The sequence below is a fragment of the Podarcis vaucheri genome, assembly GCF_965113315.1.
Source record: "Podarcis vaucheri genome assembly, chromosome: 3".
In the NCBI taxonomy this organism is placed as follows: Eukaryota; Metazoa; Chordata; class Lepidosauria; order Squamata; family Lacertidae; genus Podarcis; species Podarcis vaucheri.
Genome location: NC_138761.1, coordinates 86343382 through 86362091, shown reverse-complemented (window position 1 = coordinate 86362091; position 18710 = coordinate 86343382). Strand labels below are relative to the sequence as shown.

Below are 18710 nucleotides of genomic sequence, written 5' to 3'. Positions count from 1 at the left end.
CCGCCGACCTTTCGATCGGCAAGGATAAAATAAAGTACTGAAGAAGGGGACTGATTATTAAAACTAAGAAAATGTTATTGAAACAATGTGATTTGACACTGTGGAAGGAGGTATCCTTTTGTTATTATTTTTCTCTTGAAATGGAATCATAAGTGGATATGTATATGTATTTTGCCTACTAAACATTTCTTTTAACTATTAAGCGACAGCTGTATGTGCATCTGTTGCAGTTGTTGTTGGGAGCCAGTTTTTTCCCTTTCAGATACTGTTTAAAGTGCTACAGAAACCTGAAAACCTGGTTGATCAGAGACCACAGCAGGATAGAAAAATGATTATGTATATTATGGGTAATAATAGCTATGCAAGAGTGCTTCAGAATCTTGTAAAATTATCATATGTATGCAGCCTGATTTGCCATGGTTGCAGTGAGCAACTTTATTAAGCTAAAAGTACAAATTGTACAAAATACTTGGAGACTCTTTGATTCGTATGAGTCCCCAGGAAAAAGACATGTTTGAGGAAATGTTGGATTTTGCTGTTGTATAGATTTTTAAGAATATTTCATGAATGAATCTAATTGGGCGTGAGAATGAATTTTATCTGTAGTGAGTCATATGAATTTAATTTCAAAATCTGAAATAGCACTGTAATGTATTTGAAACACTGCTTTTTTGGTAAATTGCAAGAATTATAAGATATATTAATTAACCCTGATATTGTAAAAGACAGCGGCATTGCAGATAGAAATATGTAGAGTGAATATTCTTTTGGAAGGTTTTCTGGATGCCGCATATAGTCCCAACTAGTGTGGAGTGGCCAGTGCTGCCCATAAATTTTTAGAAACCAAAAATATATTGTGATTTTTAAATGGATAGTATAATTTGTGAGTTTGGACCCATTTTGCCCCAAACTGTGTGAAATTACACCAAAGTCACATTTTTGTCCACCATTTTGATTCAAAATGGTGCCTGACAGAGACTACTATCCCCATCTCGAGAATCTTCATCTTGAATTTGGTGAGAATATTTTGAGAGGCAATCAAACCTATGCTCACAAACAGACAAAGTCACACCAAAGTGATGTTTTGGTCAACCATTTTGATTCAAAATGGTGGCCAGCATCCAAATGGGGATAAAGGCTGCCTTATCCTGAGTTCAACCTTATACTGAGTTTGACAACAGTATCTCAAGAGGCATCTGAACACATAGAAAACAAGCAGACAAACCATTTAGCAAAATACATACAATGGTACCTTGGGGTTATAAACACTTCAGGTTACAGACTCCGCTAACCCGGAAGTAGTACCTTGGGTTAAGAACTTTACCTCAGCATGAGAACAGAAATCTCACGGTAGTGGCACGGCGGCAGCGGGAGGCCCCATTAGCTAAAGTGGTACCTCAGGTTCAGAACGGTTTCAGGTTAAGAACGGACTTTTGGAACAAATTAAGTTCATAACCAGAGGTACCACTGTAGTAGAGATAGAGAGCATTGTTGGTGACACTGAAATGGAAGAATCCCAGTACCTTTTGGAACCTCCATTGTTTAGCAGTGTAGTCTTCGCAGTTGTACCACCCCAGTTTTTAAGAAAAAAATGATATCTCTTCCACAGAAAAGTCTGTAAATACCACATTAGAGTTTTCAAGCATTCTGTGCAGTGCTGTGAGTTCTGTGATTATCATTTGGAAGCAGATGTGGATCAGCCTTGTAGACCCATTAAGTTCTAGCAGTTATTTTGTCATTAAATCTGCTACAATAAAACGTTCCACTGTTCACCAAAATAAACCTTAAGGTTTTTATTGAAACAATACTGTTAAACATAACTTGCTTTTTAAAAATCCTCTCATGACAGTAACAGAACTCAGAATGTAACTAAACATTATTTCTATCATCAACATTATGTTCCCGACTTTGGTTTACATCAAGAATGAAGGACCACAGGCCCTGGGGTGACATGGGACCCTCCAAGCTTCTCTATTTAGCCCTCAAGACTTTCCCAGATTTTGCACCTCCCTAGTCCTGTTCCGCACCCTCCTTAAGTGGTTGTTTCAAATGTTCCAAGGCTGATAAATAGAAAAGTAAAATAGTGTTTAAAGTTTTGTCCTGTGATCTGTCAGCTAAATAGTGGAATTGTTAGCTGTAATTTTTCCTTTCTTAGTATGTGTTGCTTGGAACGTGAACTGATTTTAACTTATTTTTGTTTCAGCTTTGGATACATCACAGTCCAAGCGAGATGGAGGATTCAAAAATACCTGGGGCTTTAATTGTTCAGACGAAAGTGAAGGAGATGCAGAAAAAGAGTAAGGATACCTTAATCTAGGCTACAGAAAGTAAAATGTGGAACATTACAGTAATTAGAAAACTGAGCACCCCTTCATTTCTAATTCTCTAAAGTGGAAGTGTTATAGTGTCACTAATTCATACCCACAAGAGGGTCACATTCAGGTAACGTTTTTCTCAGGCTAGTTATTGCCTAACGATGTTACGGATTATTCTAGAAGCAAGTAGTAGGTGTCTTATTTTTTAATTTTTAATAACTAGAATCTCAGGGAATTAGTGCAGTTATGGAGCCTACCTAACTCAGGTTAAAACTACCGAGTCAGGAACTTTTGAAATGTATTGAATAGCAAAAGAATTCAATATTTTTTTGGCACTTATTTTAGAATAAAAACACTTGAAGGTCATATAGAAACTTCATTACATGCATGCTGTTATGTGTCTCTTGAGATGGCTTTCCACCCTACCCTGTCCTATTTACCTAAACTGAAACTGTCTTGCAAATTTCTTAGTTTTGAGTCTTACAAAAATCCTGACTTGGAAAGTTTATAGACAACAAATTCTTCCATTCACGTATCTCCTACAACACTATATATTTAGGGGAGTATATCATTTTTTGAATTTTACTGATTGGGGATGAGTGGTAGACTGACATTCAGCCTCCTTGCTTAATAGACTGGTGGAGAAGAGTTATGGAACAACTACTGGTAAGCAAGCTAATTATTTATGTTAACAGTGTAATTCGATTTGGTCTCATGAACGTTTAAAAATACTAATACAATACCAGGGTGAAAAAGTGACAAGTGAAACATAACAACAGATAGCTGGATCCCTCGCAAAGAATAGGCGATTCTTTTTCTCTCACAAATCTCAAAGTCAGGTGTGTTCTATACCATATGACACTTTCCTCAGAGAGATAATCCTGTAAATAGGAAGACATTTATACTTATGAAGTTTGGCATTTGTGTGTATAGGCCAATGTACACAATGACTTCCTGATGTGTGCATATGGTAACATATGCTGTACATCTCAAGTGATTGCTTACACATTTTTCTTATATTAGGATTATTCCTTTTAAAAAAAAAGGTCATGTTTGAAGCAGTCGTGACATCCCCTTCTAATATACCACAGTTGGTACTCATTTTGGGTGCTTCAGTTCCAGAATAATAGTACTTATTTGTGCACTGTGCTGCTAATTAACAAAAAGAATTTTGTGTTTTTATTTTCAGTAACTTTCTCGCAGACTTCTTATGTTTGTGTTTGCTCTTGCTCAGGTTCTAGTGCTTCATTTCCACCATCCTTTTATTACTGCAATTATTTAGAAAAGAAAGGAACCTAAATCATAGCATAGATGCAAAGAATTGTTTAGTATCAAAGTTTAGGAACAGTGGATGTTCTAGGCCCAAGTAGTTGTATCAACTGGATGTTGAAACCCAGTTTCTGTTGAGATAACGATGGCACCTTTTCCCAAGAATGCAAGAACTGACTTAGTAGGATGAGATCAGCATGTTTTTGCGCCCCCCCCCAAAAAAAGTCCGCTAAAAACTGAGCATGCTGTAGCCATGGAAGGTTGAGTGTCAGATAAAATAAAAGGGGCAGGGAGTAGAATGGCAGAATCCTGGACAGGAGCATTCTTACTGGGATACAAGGATGCATTTTTCTGCAGTTTCCACTTGTATTAATTATATTCTTCCCTTGTAAATGCAATGGATGTACTAACTCTGGGAGGAATACTATTTTTTCTAGGTACCTAGTATGGTGCCAAGAAGATTTACTGTATATTCCAAAAACAGAAGCACAACCTTCAGTGTGAAATACTTTGATCTACACACAAATGGTTAACAGCTACACATTTATTGATAAGAATCATATTTAGATTTACTGCTAAATTGTACTACCTCTTTACAAGCAAATGTTCTGGTTACAAAATTAGTTTCAGGTCTAGATCTCAAATTCTGTGTTTACTTAGAACAATGTCCATAAAATCCATACAAAAGTGGTACTGTGAAGCCATCTGCTAAAGTAATTCTACATATTACCAGGTTTGTAATACTATTACTGACATTGTATTTCCCCCTGTCATTTGTATACACTTTATTTTGAGGCAAACTAGCACCAAAATATTTTAGAGGAAAGTGTAAACCACGTGATTGTTTAACAGATTGAGAAAACATTACTTAGACCTTTTTGCAGTAGTTGTTGAAACCCTGTTTGCTATTATTGAATTACAATATACATATTTTGTTTCCTGTTCTTTGCCTGTTAAGTGAAGCCAGTCTGCTGACTGTGGATGAGAGTGATGGAAGCTGCAGTCCCACTGGTGGGAAAAAAGTGAGTATTTATCAAATGTAATGTACATGAAAATGCATATTTTATATTTCACGTTGAGTGAAAGATTTCAGTATGTCACTTAAAAAAAAAGAAGTTCTAATATGAGGAGGTGACTGCTACAAACTCATGCAGTGTGTATGCCGCTAAAAAAAGAGCACACACATGCTTTCTGAAACTTTTATCAGCAACTTACTATATGGCCTTGAAGCTTTGGCAAAGTGAACTTTTCACTTCTTGTGGTGTGTGTGTAAAAACAATAAACAATCATGATTGTTTCCCTGTAAAGCAACACAGTAAATAGTAAATCACTACATTCTCTCATATTTAAAGTTTGCAACATAATTCATCTGACAACCAGTTTCATTTGTATTATTATCACAGGCGACAAATGTTTGTGTGGGAGTTCTGTTCCTGGCCCCCAAATGTGTTGGCAGAGTGTGCTTGACCCCATCCCCATCTCCTGTTCTTTCTTCTTCCAGGTCCAAAAAGATTCTTGTGTTGGCTGTAGGTGTTTAGAGGATTGAGAATGTCTTAGTATTTGAAAGCTTAATAAAAATGTAAAATGTCTCCATCTGAGAGCTGCTGCTTTGTAGATTAAGCTTTTGCTAATTGTTTCAGGTGCTGCGATTTCACTCAGGAACTATTGGTCCCAGAGGTGATTCTATGAGAACATATGCTAGACGAAGCAAAATTGAACCTGGTGCTTTAAGAGTAACCCCAATTGGATTCAACATGTTGGGAAGCAGCAAGAAATTGAGGTATAGTGATTCCTAATATGCTAAAAATTATTTAGTAAATGGCTTGTTTCTGGGGGAAATAGTGATTGTGAGAATTCTGCTTGTGAAAGGACCTTAAGTTTGTTACATTTGCACCTTTGGAAAATAGATTTAGTTGCTCTATTTGTAATATCCAAGTGTTGTTATGGACTAAGACCTGGGATCTTGACTATGATGGACTATGATGCTCTATGGAGAAGAAGGATTGCACCCACTAGTTGCAAATAACTCATCATTTCTTGCTGCAGCTGGCTAATCAAAAGTGTCAGTGTAACTATGATTAGGTAGCATAGTGGAAGTGCTGATTCAGGTATCACTTAGAAAGTGAAGTAATGGAGGAATTTCTCTAAGCAGACTTATAATTCTTTCCATGCTGTGAATTTTAACATTTTTTTCTTACCTGTTTTTTCTGTTTGCAGTGAAAATGTTCAAAATATTCCTTGTTCCGCAACAGTAGTACAAGCTAGACGCTGTCACCATGCTCATGCACAAGCATCTTTAGTAAAAACAGCAGCACAAAGGTAAGACTTAAAGGACATACTTAATTTCTCTCATGAAAAAACCAGCTTTGTACGCTGTGGGTCTTTCTTTAAATATCTGCTTAGAACTGAGTAGTGTTGGGGGGGGGGGACGGACCATGCACACCTCTGTGGGGAAAGAGTTCCACAACTTGGAACCACCATAGAAAAGGCCTTGTCTATAGCGCCAATGAACCAAATTGTCCTAACAGGTGGGCACATGAGTAGTGCCTCTGAGGCAGGTCTCAGTGCCCAGGCAAGTTCATATAGGTGAAGGTGGTTCTTCAAATAATTATCCCAAATAATTTAGGGCTTTAAAACCAAAACCAGCGTTTTGATTTGGGCTCAGAAACTGGTAACCAGTGCAGCTGGTACAGAATCAGTGCCATACTCTGTTAATCTTGCTCCCACTTACAGGGCAGCAGTATTCTTCACCAGTTGAAGCTTCCAAACAGTCTTCAAAGGTGCCCTTGTTGATTGCATTACAGTAGTCTCACCTAAGGCAGGGCTTTGAGGCAGGGCCTGATATCTCTAACTAAGATTATAGCTGGCATATCAACTGAAGTTGAGGAAAGGCACTCCTAGTCAACTATCCCACCTGTGCTTCCACAGTGAGTGCTGAGGACAGGAGAAGCCCCATTGGTAGTATAATTGTGCTGATTCCTCCTTCCAGATTGGCTGGTTTTCTAACCCGGAGCTTCATCTTGGTTTTCCCTTATGCAAATCCAAGAATATACGAACAGCTAAAGGCTTGCATTAAATGCGCACAACAAAAACAGGTTGGATGTAGACTTGTGAAACACTACTTGATGGGAAAAAGGATCTATCAGAAAATATTACAGACCTTACAAAAATGTAGAAACTTTGAAAAAGGGTAGTGCTGCCGTAGTGGGTTCATCATGTGCTGAAACAGAACAAAAGTCACTTTGATTATCTGAGATTTTAAATTGTATGTATTGCAACCAGTCTAAGAGGTTCTAGAATATTTTGTTCCTTATCTGGCTAGGGGCTAAGATAGAGTAAGTGAATTAGGGTCTTTTCTAGACCAAGTAAGTGGTATGTAGTATAACTGCATGGTGCCCAATGAGTTGTACTTCTAAGGCAGCCACAATGAAGCTTTACTGGGGAATAAAGACACATGTCTGTCATCTTTTACTTACTTCTGTCCTACTTGTATTATTTATGGGTCAGCTCATACATGGAACTCTCTGTTGTTGAAGCTTTGAGTGTTCACCAGCTTACAGTATTTAGACTCATTCAACAACCCAGAAGAAGAGATATTTTGAGCACTGTAGGTCCACCGAGCACAGTCTGCCTACTATGTCTGTGGTGTAGGCTTTTCATTTATACCTTTCCTTACCCTGATTGAATCACAAATTTGGACATTGTTTTATAATATGCCAGGTCCTGAACATGTTAACCACACTTGAGCCTTAATCTAAAGTCTGATCTGTATACCACCCTGTGAACCTCAGATCTGGGGCGGGGGGGGGGAGCGGGGCAGGCAGCAGTGGCATGGAAATTTGATAAATAAAATAAAAATGTTTCTTAGTTAAAGTATGGTTGATTGTGCAATCTTCCTACTTCACCATGGGTTTTAGTAGTGCATTTCTTAAGGAATCAAGGTTTGGACTTTGAGGGAAATAGTTTTGATTTTTGCTTCCCTAGATGAGTTTTTTTGGTGAGACAGAAGCTCCCAAACTTTATGTGGAGGATGTAGATGAAGTAATAGAATATTCCCTCCTCTTATATATATTTTTAGAAACTAAAATAAAGTTAGCAGCCCTCATGTACCCCCACCCCTGCCACAATTCCATGCTTATGCCATGTAAATAATGCAGTCAGAAGTTTGTAAACATTTAAAATTTAAGTAACTACTCTCTATCTTAACAGATTTTCCCAAAGTGAGCCATGGGTAGCAGGTGGTGAGGGGACAACACTGTCATTTGCACCACAGTATTCTGTTCGTATACTGAGGGGAAATTGTTACTGTATCCTACCAAAATACAGTTGAATGGTGTAAGATCCCCAAACTTCTTAGGCAACGATAGTCCACCAGTTACTTAGTTTCACCTGTGTACTATAACAAGTTCTCCCAGGCAACTTGGGATAAGTCCACGACTTATTTGCCATATGCATAGTGCTTACCATCAAAGCATTCAATATATGTTTTCCCATGGCTTGTTCTTTACTTAGGATTGGAGTCTAACTTGGTCATGCTTAGAATAGACTCGCTGAAATCTATGACTTGTTAGTTATGACTAACTTAAATTACATTGGTTTAAAGAGATCTATTCTAGGCATGACCAAGCCTGGATTCAACCCACAGAAAAGCAGAGTGAAACATTCAGAGTGAAACTTTTCTTTTCCAAATGATATATTCCTGATAAGAATTTCAGTAAGATTAACAAAACTTATCTTCTCTTGAAATTAAGACGGAATCCCCAAATTTGCATCATATATTGCTTTTGTGACTTGAGGTTTGGTTACATATGCAGCTCGAATGCCATATTTAGAAAGGTTTTTAAAAGTTTTTTATGAAGAGGCAAAGGGATAAAAAATTTTAAAACAGCAACTTTGTCAAATGTGAATCCATCTTTGCCAGACATTTTGGAATAGAAGTGTTACTTTGTTCAGATTTGTAAAATGCTAAATACCTGGCTTAGAAACAAGGTATGTAGAGGTTAAGGGAAAGGAAACTGACAGAGTACGGTGCAAGTCTTTGAAAAAGGATGCAGGTGTAGAAAGCAGGGGCTGAAAAGATGAGACAAGATGGGAACTAAACAAAATAAAGATGGTAAAGCCTGGTAATAAGATGGGGATGTTGAGGCTCAAATGGGCCTACTCCATTGTGCCTAATTATTTAAACCTATTTTTACCAAACTTTTCTACAAACCCAACCATGTGAACATGTGGGCCTTGCTGCCCTTCATGGACATTCATTTACATGCTTTCTTCATATTATATAAACACAATAGACTGGTTGTCCCCCTTTCTCTTTCTTTTCCCCACTTTTTAATAACACTAAGGAATTATTTAGACTTGGAAGAAGGCAGATTCATGTGAGACCTGAATAGGAAGTTTAGAGACAGTTGCTTGAATGTGATCTGGTGCATGACACCATATGGCCTAGATGCTGCTGCATCATAAAATCTCCTTTGTATGTGTTCCCACTATTTAGTGGACATCTCGCTAGGATCATCTTCATAGTTCGGCCTTTAAATTCTTAGCAAAAGGGACTCAATGGTTATACGATAGTGTTAATGAATGTTTGTTATACGGTTATTTAAATAATCTTACAGAACTATAACATGCTGACACAATACATTCAGTTATATTCTGACATATATTCTATAGAGCATTATGCCAGTAACTGTTGACAGACCTGGAATGATACGGTATTAAGCAGCTAAAAAGTGTGATCTTTTTTGGCAAATTTAGATGCTAAGTGCTACTTACAACAAAGAGTTCAAATTTAAATTGAATATTGGATATCCAGATACAGATTTCTTTTTTAAAATCTACTGATGTTCTACAAATTAAGGGCTTTGTATCTTATTATATTTTTCTCTTTCATATTTTAAGCAATCTGGATCGAAAGGAAAGGTAAGCTCAATGGTGACATGAGCATGGTAATAAAAATGTGGAAATAATGAAGTTGTGTCTCATAGCTAAATCCACACTAGCAAGCTTAATGGTCAACATTGATGGAAAAACTATTTTGCTAGAATAACAATTGGTGTGTTACCACTCATTTAGCTGTAATGATTTTTTGTTTTGTTTAAATTGGTGTGTTTTCTTGACTAAATACCTGTGATACATGTATGTGTACATCTTTGTGTACTACATATGTCCATCTATGTAGTACAGGCATTAAGGCAGCAACCTAAGCTCCACTTAACTGGAAGTAAGCACCATTGAATTAAATAGGACTTTGTGAAGACTTTGTTAGGATTGCACTGTTAGTCAAGAAAACAGTGTTCTGTGACATGCTAATTTAAATGGAAATTCCAGTGTAGCAAAATGGGTAGCAGTATCTTAAATGCAAGATCTTGCTTGCTGGTTGTGGTGGGTGGAGAAGGAGAAATGTGTCTCCATTGAGATTGGACAGAGGAGGACATTGGCCAGGGCAAACATGCAGGAGGTTTGGAGCAAGAGAAGGTATGGCTTCAGAAGGAAGGCAAGGGAACTTGGGACATCTTACATCCTTGTGATCTAGCTCCAAACCCACACCCATTCTTTAGATTATTATTATTGGGACCACCAAAATGGCATTATTGCTGGTAAATGCAAAACTGACTGCCAGTAAAAAATCTGCCTTCCATATGTTATAGAAGAGACTTGGCTGAATGATTCAGAGGGCTCGGTTTTGTCCTATATTATCCTGGACTGCTACTCTATCCAGCACTTGACGTGTAGATCACCAGGGTGGGTATAGAAAGGGTTGCAGTCACTTTTTAGGTATTTTTTTTGTCTTTTACAATCATTTGGTGTTAATTTTTAAAGCCAGAAACTGCATGGGTCCCACTACATAAGGGGTAGTGTCTTGCCATGCCACCCTTCGTGTCAGTTACTGTATTTTTCGCCCCATAGGGCGCACCGGCCCATAGGGCGCACCTAGTTTTTTGGGGGAGAAATAAAGAAAAAAAAATTATTTCTGCCCCAGGTGCGGGGCTGGGGCGGGGGAAGCCCGAGCTTCCCCCGACCCCAGCCCCCAGAACAGGCTGCTATCCCAAGCCTAGGGAGCCCGGCGGGAAGTTGCGCCAGTCTCCCCAGGCTTGCGGATATCTGCCCGAAGCCCGGGGCGTGCTGAGCTCAGCGCGCCCCAGGCTTCGGGATGCAGACAGCTCTCCGCAAGCCGTGGAAGCCCGGCACAAACTCCCGCGGGCTCACAAGGCTTGCGAATAGCTTCCTGAAGCCTGGAGAGCGAGAGGGGTCGGTGCGCACCGACCCCTCTCGCTCTCCAGGTTTCAGTGAAAGCCTGCATTCGCCCCATAGGACGCACACACATTTCCCCTTCATTTTTGGAGGGGGAAAAGTGCATCCTATAGGGTGAAAAATACGGCAATATCAACAAGGGGAGTCCTTGCTCTAGATCTCCTGATGGGAGATAGGCCATTCTGTGAGACCATGAGCTGGGCCTATTCTGTAGTTATTGAGGCAGTTCTCTTTCTATTATGGGAATTTCACATTCACGGATGTTTCAACCTTGATTGGATTTAGAAAGAAGCAGCATTTTAGTATGTGAGCAGAGGTGCCTTGGTCGGTGCGGTGGAGCCTTTACACTAGCATCCTAGAGGTGGGGGTGAGATAGTTGTTGGTGCAAGAAACCATTGGAGCCATTCTGCAAGTTGTTTCTTTACATAATTTATATAAGAGTGTGTGTGTGTGTGTGTGTGTGTGCGTGTGTGTAGTTGGATTATAAGCAGAACTGATTTGCAACATTGTGTTTTCTGCTTTAGATTTATTTAAAGCAGTATATGAAACAAATTGTTGGGACGCGGGTGGCGCTGTGGGTTAAACCACTGAGCCTAGGGCTTGCCGATCAGAAGGTCGGCGGTTCGAATCCCCACGACAGGGTGAGCTCCCATTGCTTGGTCCCAGCTCCTGCCAACCTAGCAGTTCGAAAGCACGTCAAAGTGCAAGTAGATAAATAGGTACCGCGCCTTCGGGAAGGTAAACGGCGTTTCCGTGTGCTGCTCTGGTTCGCCAGAAGCGGCTTAGTCATGCTGGCCACATGACCTGGAAGCTGTCTGTGGACAAACGCCAGCTCCCTCGGCCTATAGAGCGAGATGAGCGTGCAACCCCAGAGTCGGTCACGACTGGACCTAATGGTCAGGGGTCCAAAAAAATACATAATTGAAACAAATATACACAATATTACTCTGTTACACAAAAGTACATGTTTGATTTGCTTTTTCACTTATGTAGGAAGGGAGTATAGTGGGGGGAAATAGCATTTTTTCTTTATAAATTTTCATTAGTCAGAGTTCTTTCTGCCAGGAAAAGTGCATTTTTGATTTTTATTCTGAGGATATTTATCTTATACATTTTATAATAAGGACAGAACATTACTGTACCTTCCTTATACATGGGAGCTGCTTTCTTTTATACATGTGGATATGTGTTAAAAATGAGAGGGCAGTTAAAAAAAAAAACAGATAAAAAGGGAGAAAGAAAAGAAAAGTGAGTAGAAAATGAGTAAAAATGTAGTGGTATTGTTGAAATGGAGGCTTGAATATGTAGTTTAAAAGGGTATTGGTGAGGGTCCCTGCGTCAAGGCTAAGACAGCAGTCCCTGGAAGTGACCTCCTTTGTGGGTGCCGCCCTTATAATTCTTAATAAAATAATTTTTTAAAATTTATTTAATAAAAAGGGGATAAAAAATAAAAATCCTAGTCTTAGGATCCTTGTTGTGCCCGTCTCTGGCAGCCAGCAGCACCCACATGCCAGCAGGTGAAGGTCTGCGCCGTGCCTTGGCTTTCCTGGGTGAACCCCAGCATGCAATTCCCAGTTGGGCACCTGGTTGCTCTTTTTGCACCAACTGCCAGGAAGGTCACTTCGGGGCTGGGGCTGGGCCAGGCCACGCACACTTCCTTATGGCCTCCCTGTCTCTCCTGGTCCCCTCCTACCTTTCTCCCTTGGTGGTTGCTACGGCAGCGATGGCAATCGGTGGGTGCTTGGCTGGGGGGGTGGGCCACTCTGCTTTGTTTTTAGTTCAACTCTGGAGCCTCTGGGCCCTGGAGCTCCACTGAGTTGTTGCTGGGGCAATCTTGGCCCCAATGGGGTTGAGATTGTCAGGAAGCCCGGGGGGCACTGTGTGGCCTCTTTGGTTTCTGTGGTGAGCACCCCGACTCTCCTTGGATCATGGTGGCAGCAGTGGCTGTATTGGTGGCACAGGGACCAGTCAGGCAGTTCAGCTGATGCTGCTCAGGAGCTCTGCGGGGCTGTGATGTTTGCCATCTTGCCTCGCCGGAAGTGGTAATTTATGTGACTTGTTAATGGAATTAAACAATTTTATTCGAGAATTTATTCTAACCACCCCTGCTGGTATTAAGCTGAATGAATTTATCCTGTGGCCAGAAATCACAACATGTGCACTATGGACATGATGTCATATGTCTTGTACATTACTTCTTTAGATGTTGGACAATTATTAAATATGAGAAAATTTCAAGCAGGAATTCTGTTAAATCACTTAAGTGGTTTGAGGTAGAAACTTCAATAGAGCCAGCTATATAAACATGTCTATCTTGCAAATAAAAAGATATGAAGTATTAAAGGCTGTGTCAGATACACAGTCACAAGAGAAAACAGCCACATTTTATGCATTGTATTGAGTGAAAACATCCAGAAGCTTGATAAAACAGCATATAACTTTCTGCATCCATAATAGATCAGTTGCATATTGGCCACTTCCCACAGTGGACCTGCAACTTGTGCTCACTTTACATATACTATCGCAACATACCATGTGTAGAGAGAATAAATAAATAAAACAGACACACCAAGTGGGTTTTCCTTACTTCCTGGGCTCTGGGAAGGTTGTGGGAGACCCTTACCAGGCTCTGGTAAGTAAGCATTTGGAAAATTAACAAGTATTTGGAAAATTAAAGATATGCTGCACATAATCAAATTTTAGCTGGGCTTATATCAAGTCAGTAGTAGTTGTAACAATACAGTGGTGCCCCGCAAGACGAATGCCTCGCAAGACAAAAAACTCGCTAGACGAAAGGGTTTTTCGGTTTTGCGTTGCTTTGCTAGACGAATTTCCCTATGGCCTTGCTTCGGAAGACAAAAACGTCTTGCGCTTTTTTCTTAAAACCGCTTGAAGAGGCGCAGTTGCGACGGACCGTGCTTCGCAAGACGAAAAACATCGCAAGACGAAAAGACTCACGGAACGAATTATTTTTGTCTTGCGAGGCACCACTGTATAAAAAAGTTCCTTCCAGTAGCACTGTAGAAACCTCTAAGGTGCAGCTGGAAGGAACTTTTTAATTTTGTTTTGACTAGGGCAGACCAACATGGCTACCTACCTGTAACTAGTAGTAGTTGTAGTCTTTCTGCTAAACTTTTAGTTTGCAGTGCTGTGTGATGGATACTTTTGCAATCAGAAAAGTAGTGTGTATATGGTTACTGCATTTTTATAAAAGATATTTTGTTAAAAATGCTGCAAAACTTATCTTTTCTCATTTATCCTGACTATATATTTGTTTGCATTGGAATTGTGTTTGAATATGTACATTTATTGTTTTAGAACATGGCAAGCTTCAATATTCTAAATTAAGATTTCTGCAGTGTTAAATCTTTTGTTTTTGTTCCATTTAAATAAGCCATATATTTTCTGAATACAGCTTTTAATTATTTCCCCCCAGAAAAGAATATCCTCCTAACATCCAGAAGATAGAAAATGACTATGATAGTTTGTCTCGGCTTCAGGAGATGCGTAAGTTTTTTACTTTGTTTTTACTTCCGTTAAATGTCTGTCAAATAGGTGTACATTATATATGGACTAAGTGCATTAACAAATGTCTGAGTAGAAGCACTCTTGATAAAATGTGTTAGAATGGCGCATGTTGGCTGCTCTGTCAGTAGCTGAAATGTGTTAGTTGAGCTGACTGGAGTATGTTTTGGTTTCATCAGTATGCATTAAATGTGCCTTTGATCAGTGGTAGACGTCATGGGAGTGAATAAACTTAAGCTTCATCCAGGTAACACACAGTTGATCAAAGTGGGTAGATTAAGTAGGCGAAATCTGCCTGTTATAGATGAGATCAAATTATCCTATACTGTATAGACCAGAGTTTGGACCTGGATTTGTTACTGGATTTCCAAGTGGCAGCTGTAGCCTGCAATGCTTTTTCTTGGTTTTGTTTGGTATGTTAGCAATACATGCTGCAAGATTACACATAGCTGGCCATTGGCATTTGTGCATTGGTTACCTACAGATTAACCTACTGAAGGAGTTTCCAAGCGTAGTTTCAGTCTGGTGGTGTGCAGTATATCTGTAGAAATAAATTTAAAATTGTACAGCATCTAGCACAGTGCTTACAATGGCTACAACAGGCAGAAAAAAAATGTTGTTCTCTCTCACACACTTTGAGTGAGCAGTAGTTGCTTTCAAGAAGTACCAGCTCAGACCTTCCATTTAAACATGGAGATAGGCAGTTAGAAACTTTTTCTGCTGTTTTTAGAGTGATATAAAGGAATAAATGAGTTACATTGTTCTTCAGCTGAGGACATTGGGAAGTTGTGGTTAATGATTTCACTTTCCCCTTTCAGAAAGTGTGATGGAGAACAGAGAAGAGTCTGACTCAGAGTCAGATTCAGGAATTACGAGGAAGGTACAACTGAAACGTCACTGCACTTTGTATCAGTCCGGTTTGCTTCCATCTCCTGCTACCAAAAAATGTGCAACTCACTTAGAGGTGGGTTATATGGTGAAAGTTCCTTAAATTCTGTTAAATTCATTCAGAAGTTGATATTGTTAGAAGGTTAATTTGCATTTTTAGGTCTTGGGCTACATAATATCTTGTAGTTGTTGTACTTTGGCTGCAGGTGCCATTGCTACCACAACAGCACTGGTACTGTGTTTTTAGCAGAAAACTGTTGCCAGTCAAAACTTAATTGGAAAGCAAAGAACCTGATTTCCCAATACTGTTCCCCAAAACGTAAACTTGGTGATTCCTGCTTTTTGGCTTGCATGCACATACGTGTACTCTGCTGTATGGAGAGGGGATAGACTAATGGTGAACATAATGAATATTGATTGCATTTTGAACATCTGCCCCTCAACAATTCTAACATTGCTTCCAAATTATTGAAGATGTTGGGTAGACAGTGATGCTTAGAGGCCTGGTAGGTGAATGGCAAGAAGCTCTGGGGCTGACGGGGCAAAAGGATATGAGGACTTGGAAACTGTGTGAGTAAAGGGCAGAGGTAAAGTAGAATGTAGGTTGAACAACACTGACTTGAGGGAAGACTAGAAGTGGAGGCACAGGCCCAAGTAAAATGATGTGACCTAATAATTTGAATTATGCAGCCAGGTTCTTGTGGCAGGTTCTCAACCTGAAATTTCACAAAGAGATTGCTTAAATTTCCATCTTATCGCTTCAAATCTGCCTAAGCCTTGTAGGATGTCTGATGTGTTTATTTTGAAAATGTGATCAAAATAAATACAGCTACTTATTCTCTCCCCCCCCCTTTAATCCCTAGGGCTTGGAACAGAATACTTACTCCACCGTTTGCCTATGCGTAGGAAAACCAAATGAAAGTCAGATCAAATGCCAAATGTGTGGAAATTTTTGTAATGGAGGCTTGCAAAGGCAGTCCATGCAAAGTGTTCAGTTAAATGATTCTTTGGGACCTTTAGCACGAGAACCTATACATGAGAATTCAACAGGGCAAAAATCTTTAAACACAGGACTAAATACAAAGAAGTTTTATGGATCTTCTCCTGGGGCAGTTTCAGTTGATTTCACAGCGAGGCGTAACATCGGCTCTACTATGTTGCGGCTGAATGGAAAAGTCAGTTCTAAAATTACAGGAAACTTAAGGCAGAAGAATACAACTGCATCTGATCTAAATGATCCAAGTAAGTTTTAAATCATAGAACAAATAATGCTGTGTGTGTGTGTGTGTGTGTTATTAAGTTTTTGAAAAAAATGTATACATATAAAACAGCGATTTCAAACAATAAAATACAGAGTTCTTTTGAACCCATAGACTTCCTAATAATGCTGGTTATACATTAATTTGTAAAAAGTCCCTCTCTTGGTAGGGATAATTCTGAGGAGAAAACAAAATGCAAGATGTTACTTATTGGTTTTGGTGCAAGCAAAGTAGTTCTGGACTTGCCACTGCTTTGATGGAGATATGAGGAATGCTGCCTTGTGTTCCATGGAAGAAAAGTGGGGTATAAATGTAATTAATACTGAGTAGAGAAGGTAGGGAGGATTTGTTGTTGTTGTTTAGTTGTTTAGTTGTGTCCGACTCTTTGTGACCCCATGGAGCACCAGAGCATGCCAGGCACTCCTGTCTTCCACTGCCTCCCGCAGTTTGGTCAAACTCACACTGGTAGCTTCAAGAACACTGTCCAAGCATCTCATCCTCTGTCGTCCCCTTCTCCTTGTGCCCTCCATCTTTCCCAACATCAGGGTCTTTTCCAGGGAGTCTTCTCTTCTCATGAGGTGGCCAAAGTATTGGAGCCTCAGCTTCATGATCTGTCCTTCCATGAGCACTCAGAGCTGATTTCCTTAAGAATGGATACGTTTGATCTTCTTGCAGTCCATGGGACTCTCAAGAGTCTCCTCCAGCACCATAATTCAAAAGGGAGGATTATCACCCTATAAACTAGGTTTCTTTAGCTCTGTCTTAAACCGTTGGTTACCTGAAAGGGCTGTGGGGTAATAATGGTCTTAGTAGCCTAGATCTTAAAAGGTAGTCTTAGTAGCCTAGATCTTAAAAGGTCACCACCTCTAGTTACTAGTATTTTGAACTTGAGACAAATGCTTTTCCTTTCAGTTGTCCTATCCAGTGATGACGAAGAGGAGGAGGAGATTGGCAGCACTAACAGAATTGAGAGCATATCGCCACGTCCAGCAGATTCAGCCTGCTCTTCTCCTGCACCTTCCACAGGAAAGGTGGAGGCAGCCTTGAAGGAAAACACTTGTGAACTAGAACAAAGGTTAACTAGTATTACAGCAGACACAGAACCTGCAGTCATATTACCAAGAAAATCAAGAATGAAAGACCAGGTAGTCCATCCATATGTAGTTTGAAATGATTGTGTAAGCGCATATACAATATTGATAGATAAATGTGAACATATGGTAGTTAATACATGCAAATATTCTGCAGTATTCGTATGGGGAAATAATCTACTCTTGAGCGAAACAAAACATGACGTTATAGTTTTCATCTCTCTCTCTCTCTATTGGATTGTCTTAACATCTTCAAATGCTATTTAACAAATCTGGACCACAATCTGGAAGTGTGTGTGGCTAATAGTATAAATCCAGCAAGGCGTTTGAAAACATCGGATCCCACAGACTGTGTGACAAGCTGCTTTTGAAACTTGGAAGATTTAGAAGCAGGTTGAATAGAGAAAGTTGCATTCTAAAAGCAGGGGGTGGGGAAGCACACTGGGCACAAGCAGGTCCATATGCATCATTAAAAGTGTTCCCTGGATTGGGACTTTGCTTCAACCATGTGAGAACCAGTTTCCTGTGACTGCTTTTCACACTGTTCTGGTAGTTTACATTGTCAGAGCCATTTTAGAGGAGCGATGTAACTTTAGTGTCGGATCAGTAAGATTGGGGGAAGAGGATGATTCTTTCATGTGGTTCACTCGTCCTATGTGTTATTTTTAGTCCTGTAGTATCAGTGGAGTATGGAAAGTAGCAACAGGGAAGTGGCTTCAACAGTGCAGCTGGTATGTGTGAACTAGCTGTCGGTAAGCAAAGTGACACCCAGCAAGGACGATAATTTCCTTAAAATTAAAGTACTTTGAAAATTGTCCCAATTAATAGCACTTTAATATAAGGATTTCGTGGTGGGGATTTTTGTTTTTTAGTTTGAGCATCTCTGCAAGAATTGGATAAACAAAGACAAAAATGCACCATGAGCAGTGCTGTCAAGGGGGACAACTTTCACGGTATGTTAATTTAAGACTTAACAGTCGTGGCAGCAATTCTTTAAAAAAGGGCGTGTTCTATGTAACAGTTTATCTTCAAACCTCTGAAGTTGCTTATAGCTCTTAAATATGTGGTTTCTTGAGATTTGTGGAGATATTATACATGGAACATGCAAA

At 39.6% G+C, this 18710-nt stretch overlaps 1 protein-coding gene across 3 annotated transcripts in view; it reads left to right on the top strand.

The window, feature by feature from the left end:
* The window catches only part of SENP6 (SUMO specific peptidase 6), a 68314-nt gene that overhangs the window by 28819 nt on the left and 20785 nt on the right, over positions 1 to 18710 (top strand). For 2 of the 3 annotated variants that reach the window (XM_082218250.1, XM_082218248.1), the window contains exons 2-10: positions 2204 to 2297; positions 4543 to 4606; positions 5225 to 5364; positions 5802 to 5903; positions 9486 to 9506; positions 14275 to 14345; positions 15182 to 15327; positions 16115 to 16493; positions 17423 to 17655. In XM_082218250.1, coding sequence (XP_082074376.1) covers positions 2204 to 2297; positions 4543 to 4606; positions 5225 to 5364; positions 5802 to 5903; positions 9486 to 9506; positions 14275 to 14345; positions 15182 to 15327; positions 16115 to 16493; positions 17423 to 17655 — 1250 coding nt within the window. The remainder of the gene's footprint in view (positions 1 to 2203; positions 2298 to 4542; positions 4607 to 5224; positions 5365 to 5801; positions 5904 to 9485; positions 9507 to 14274; positions 14346 to 15181; positions 15328 to 16114; positions 16494 to 17422; positions 17656 to 18710) is intronic. The other variant, XM_082218249.1, reaches the window with a different exon arrangement.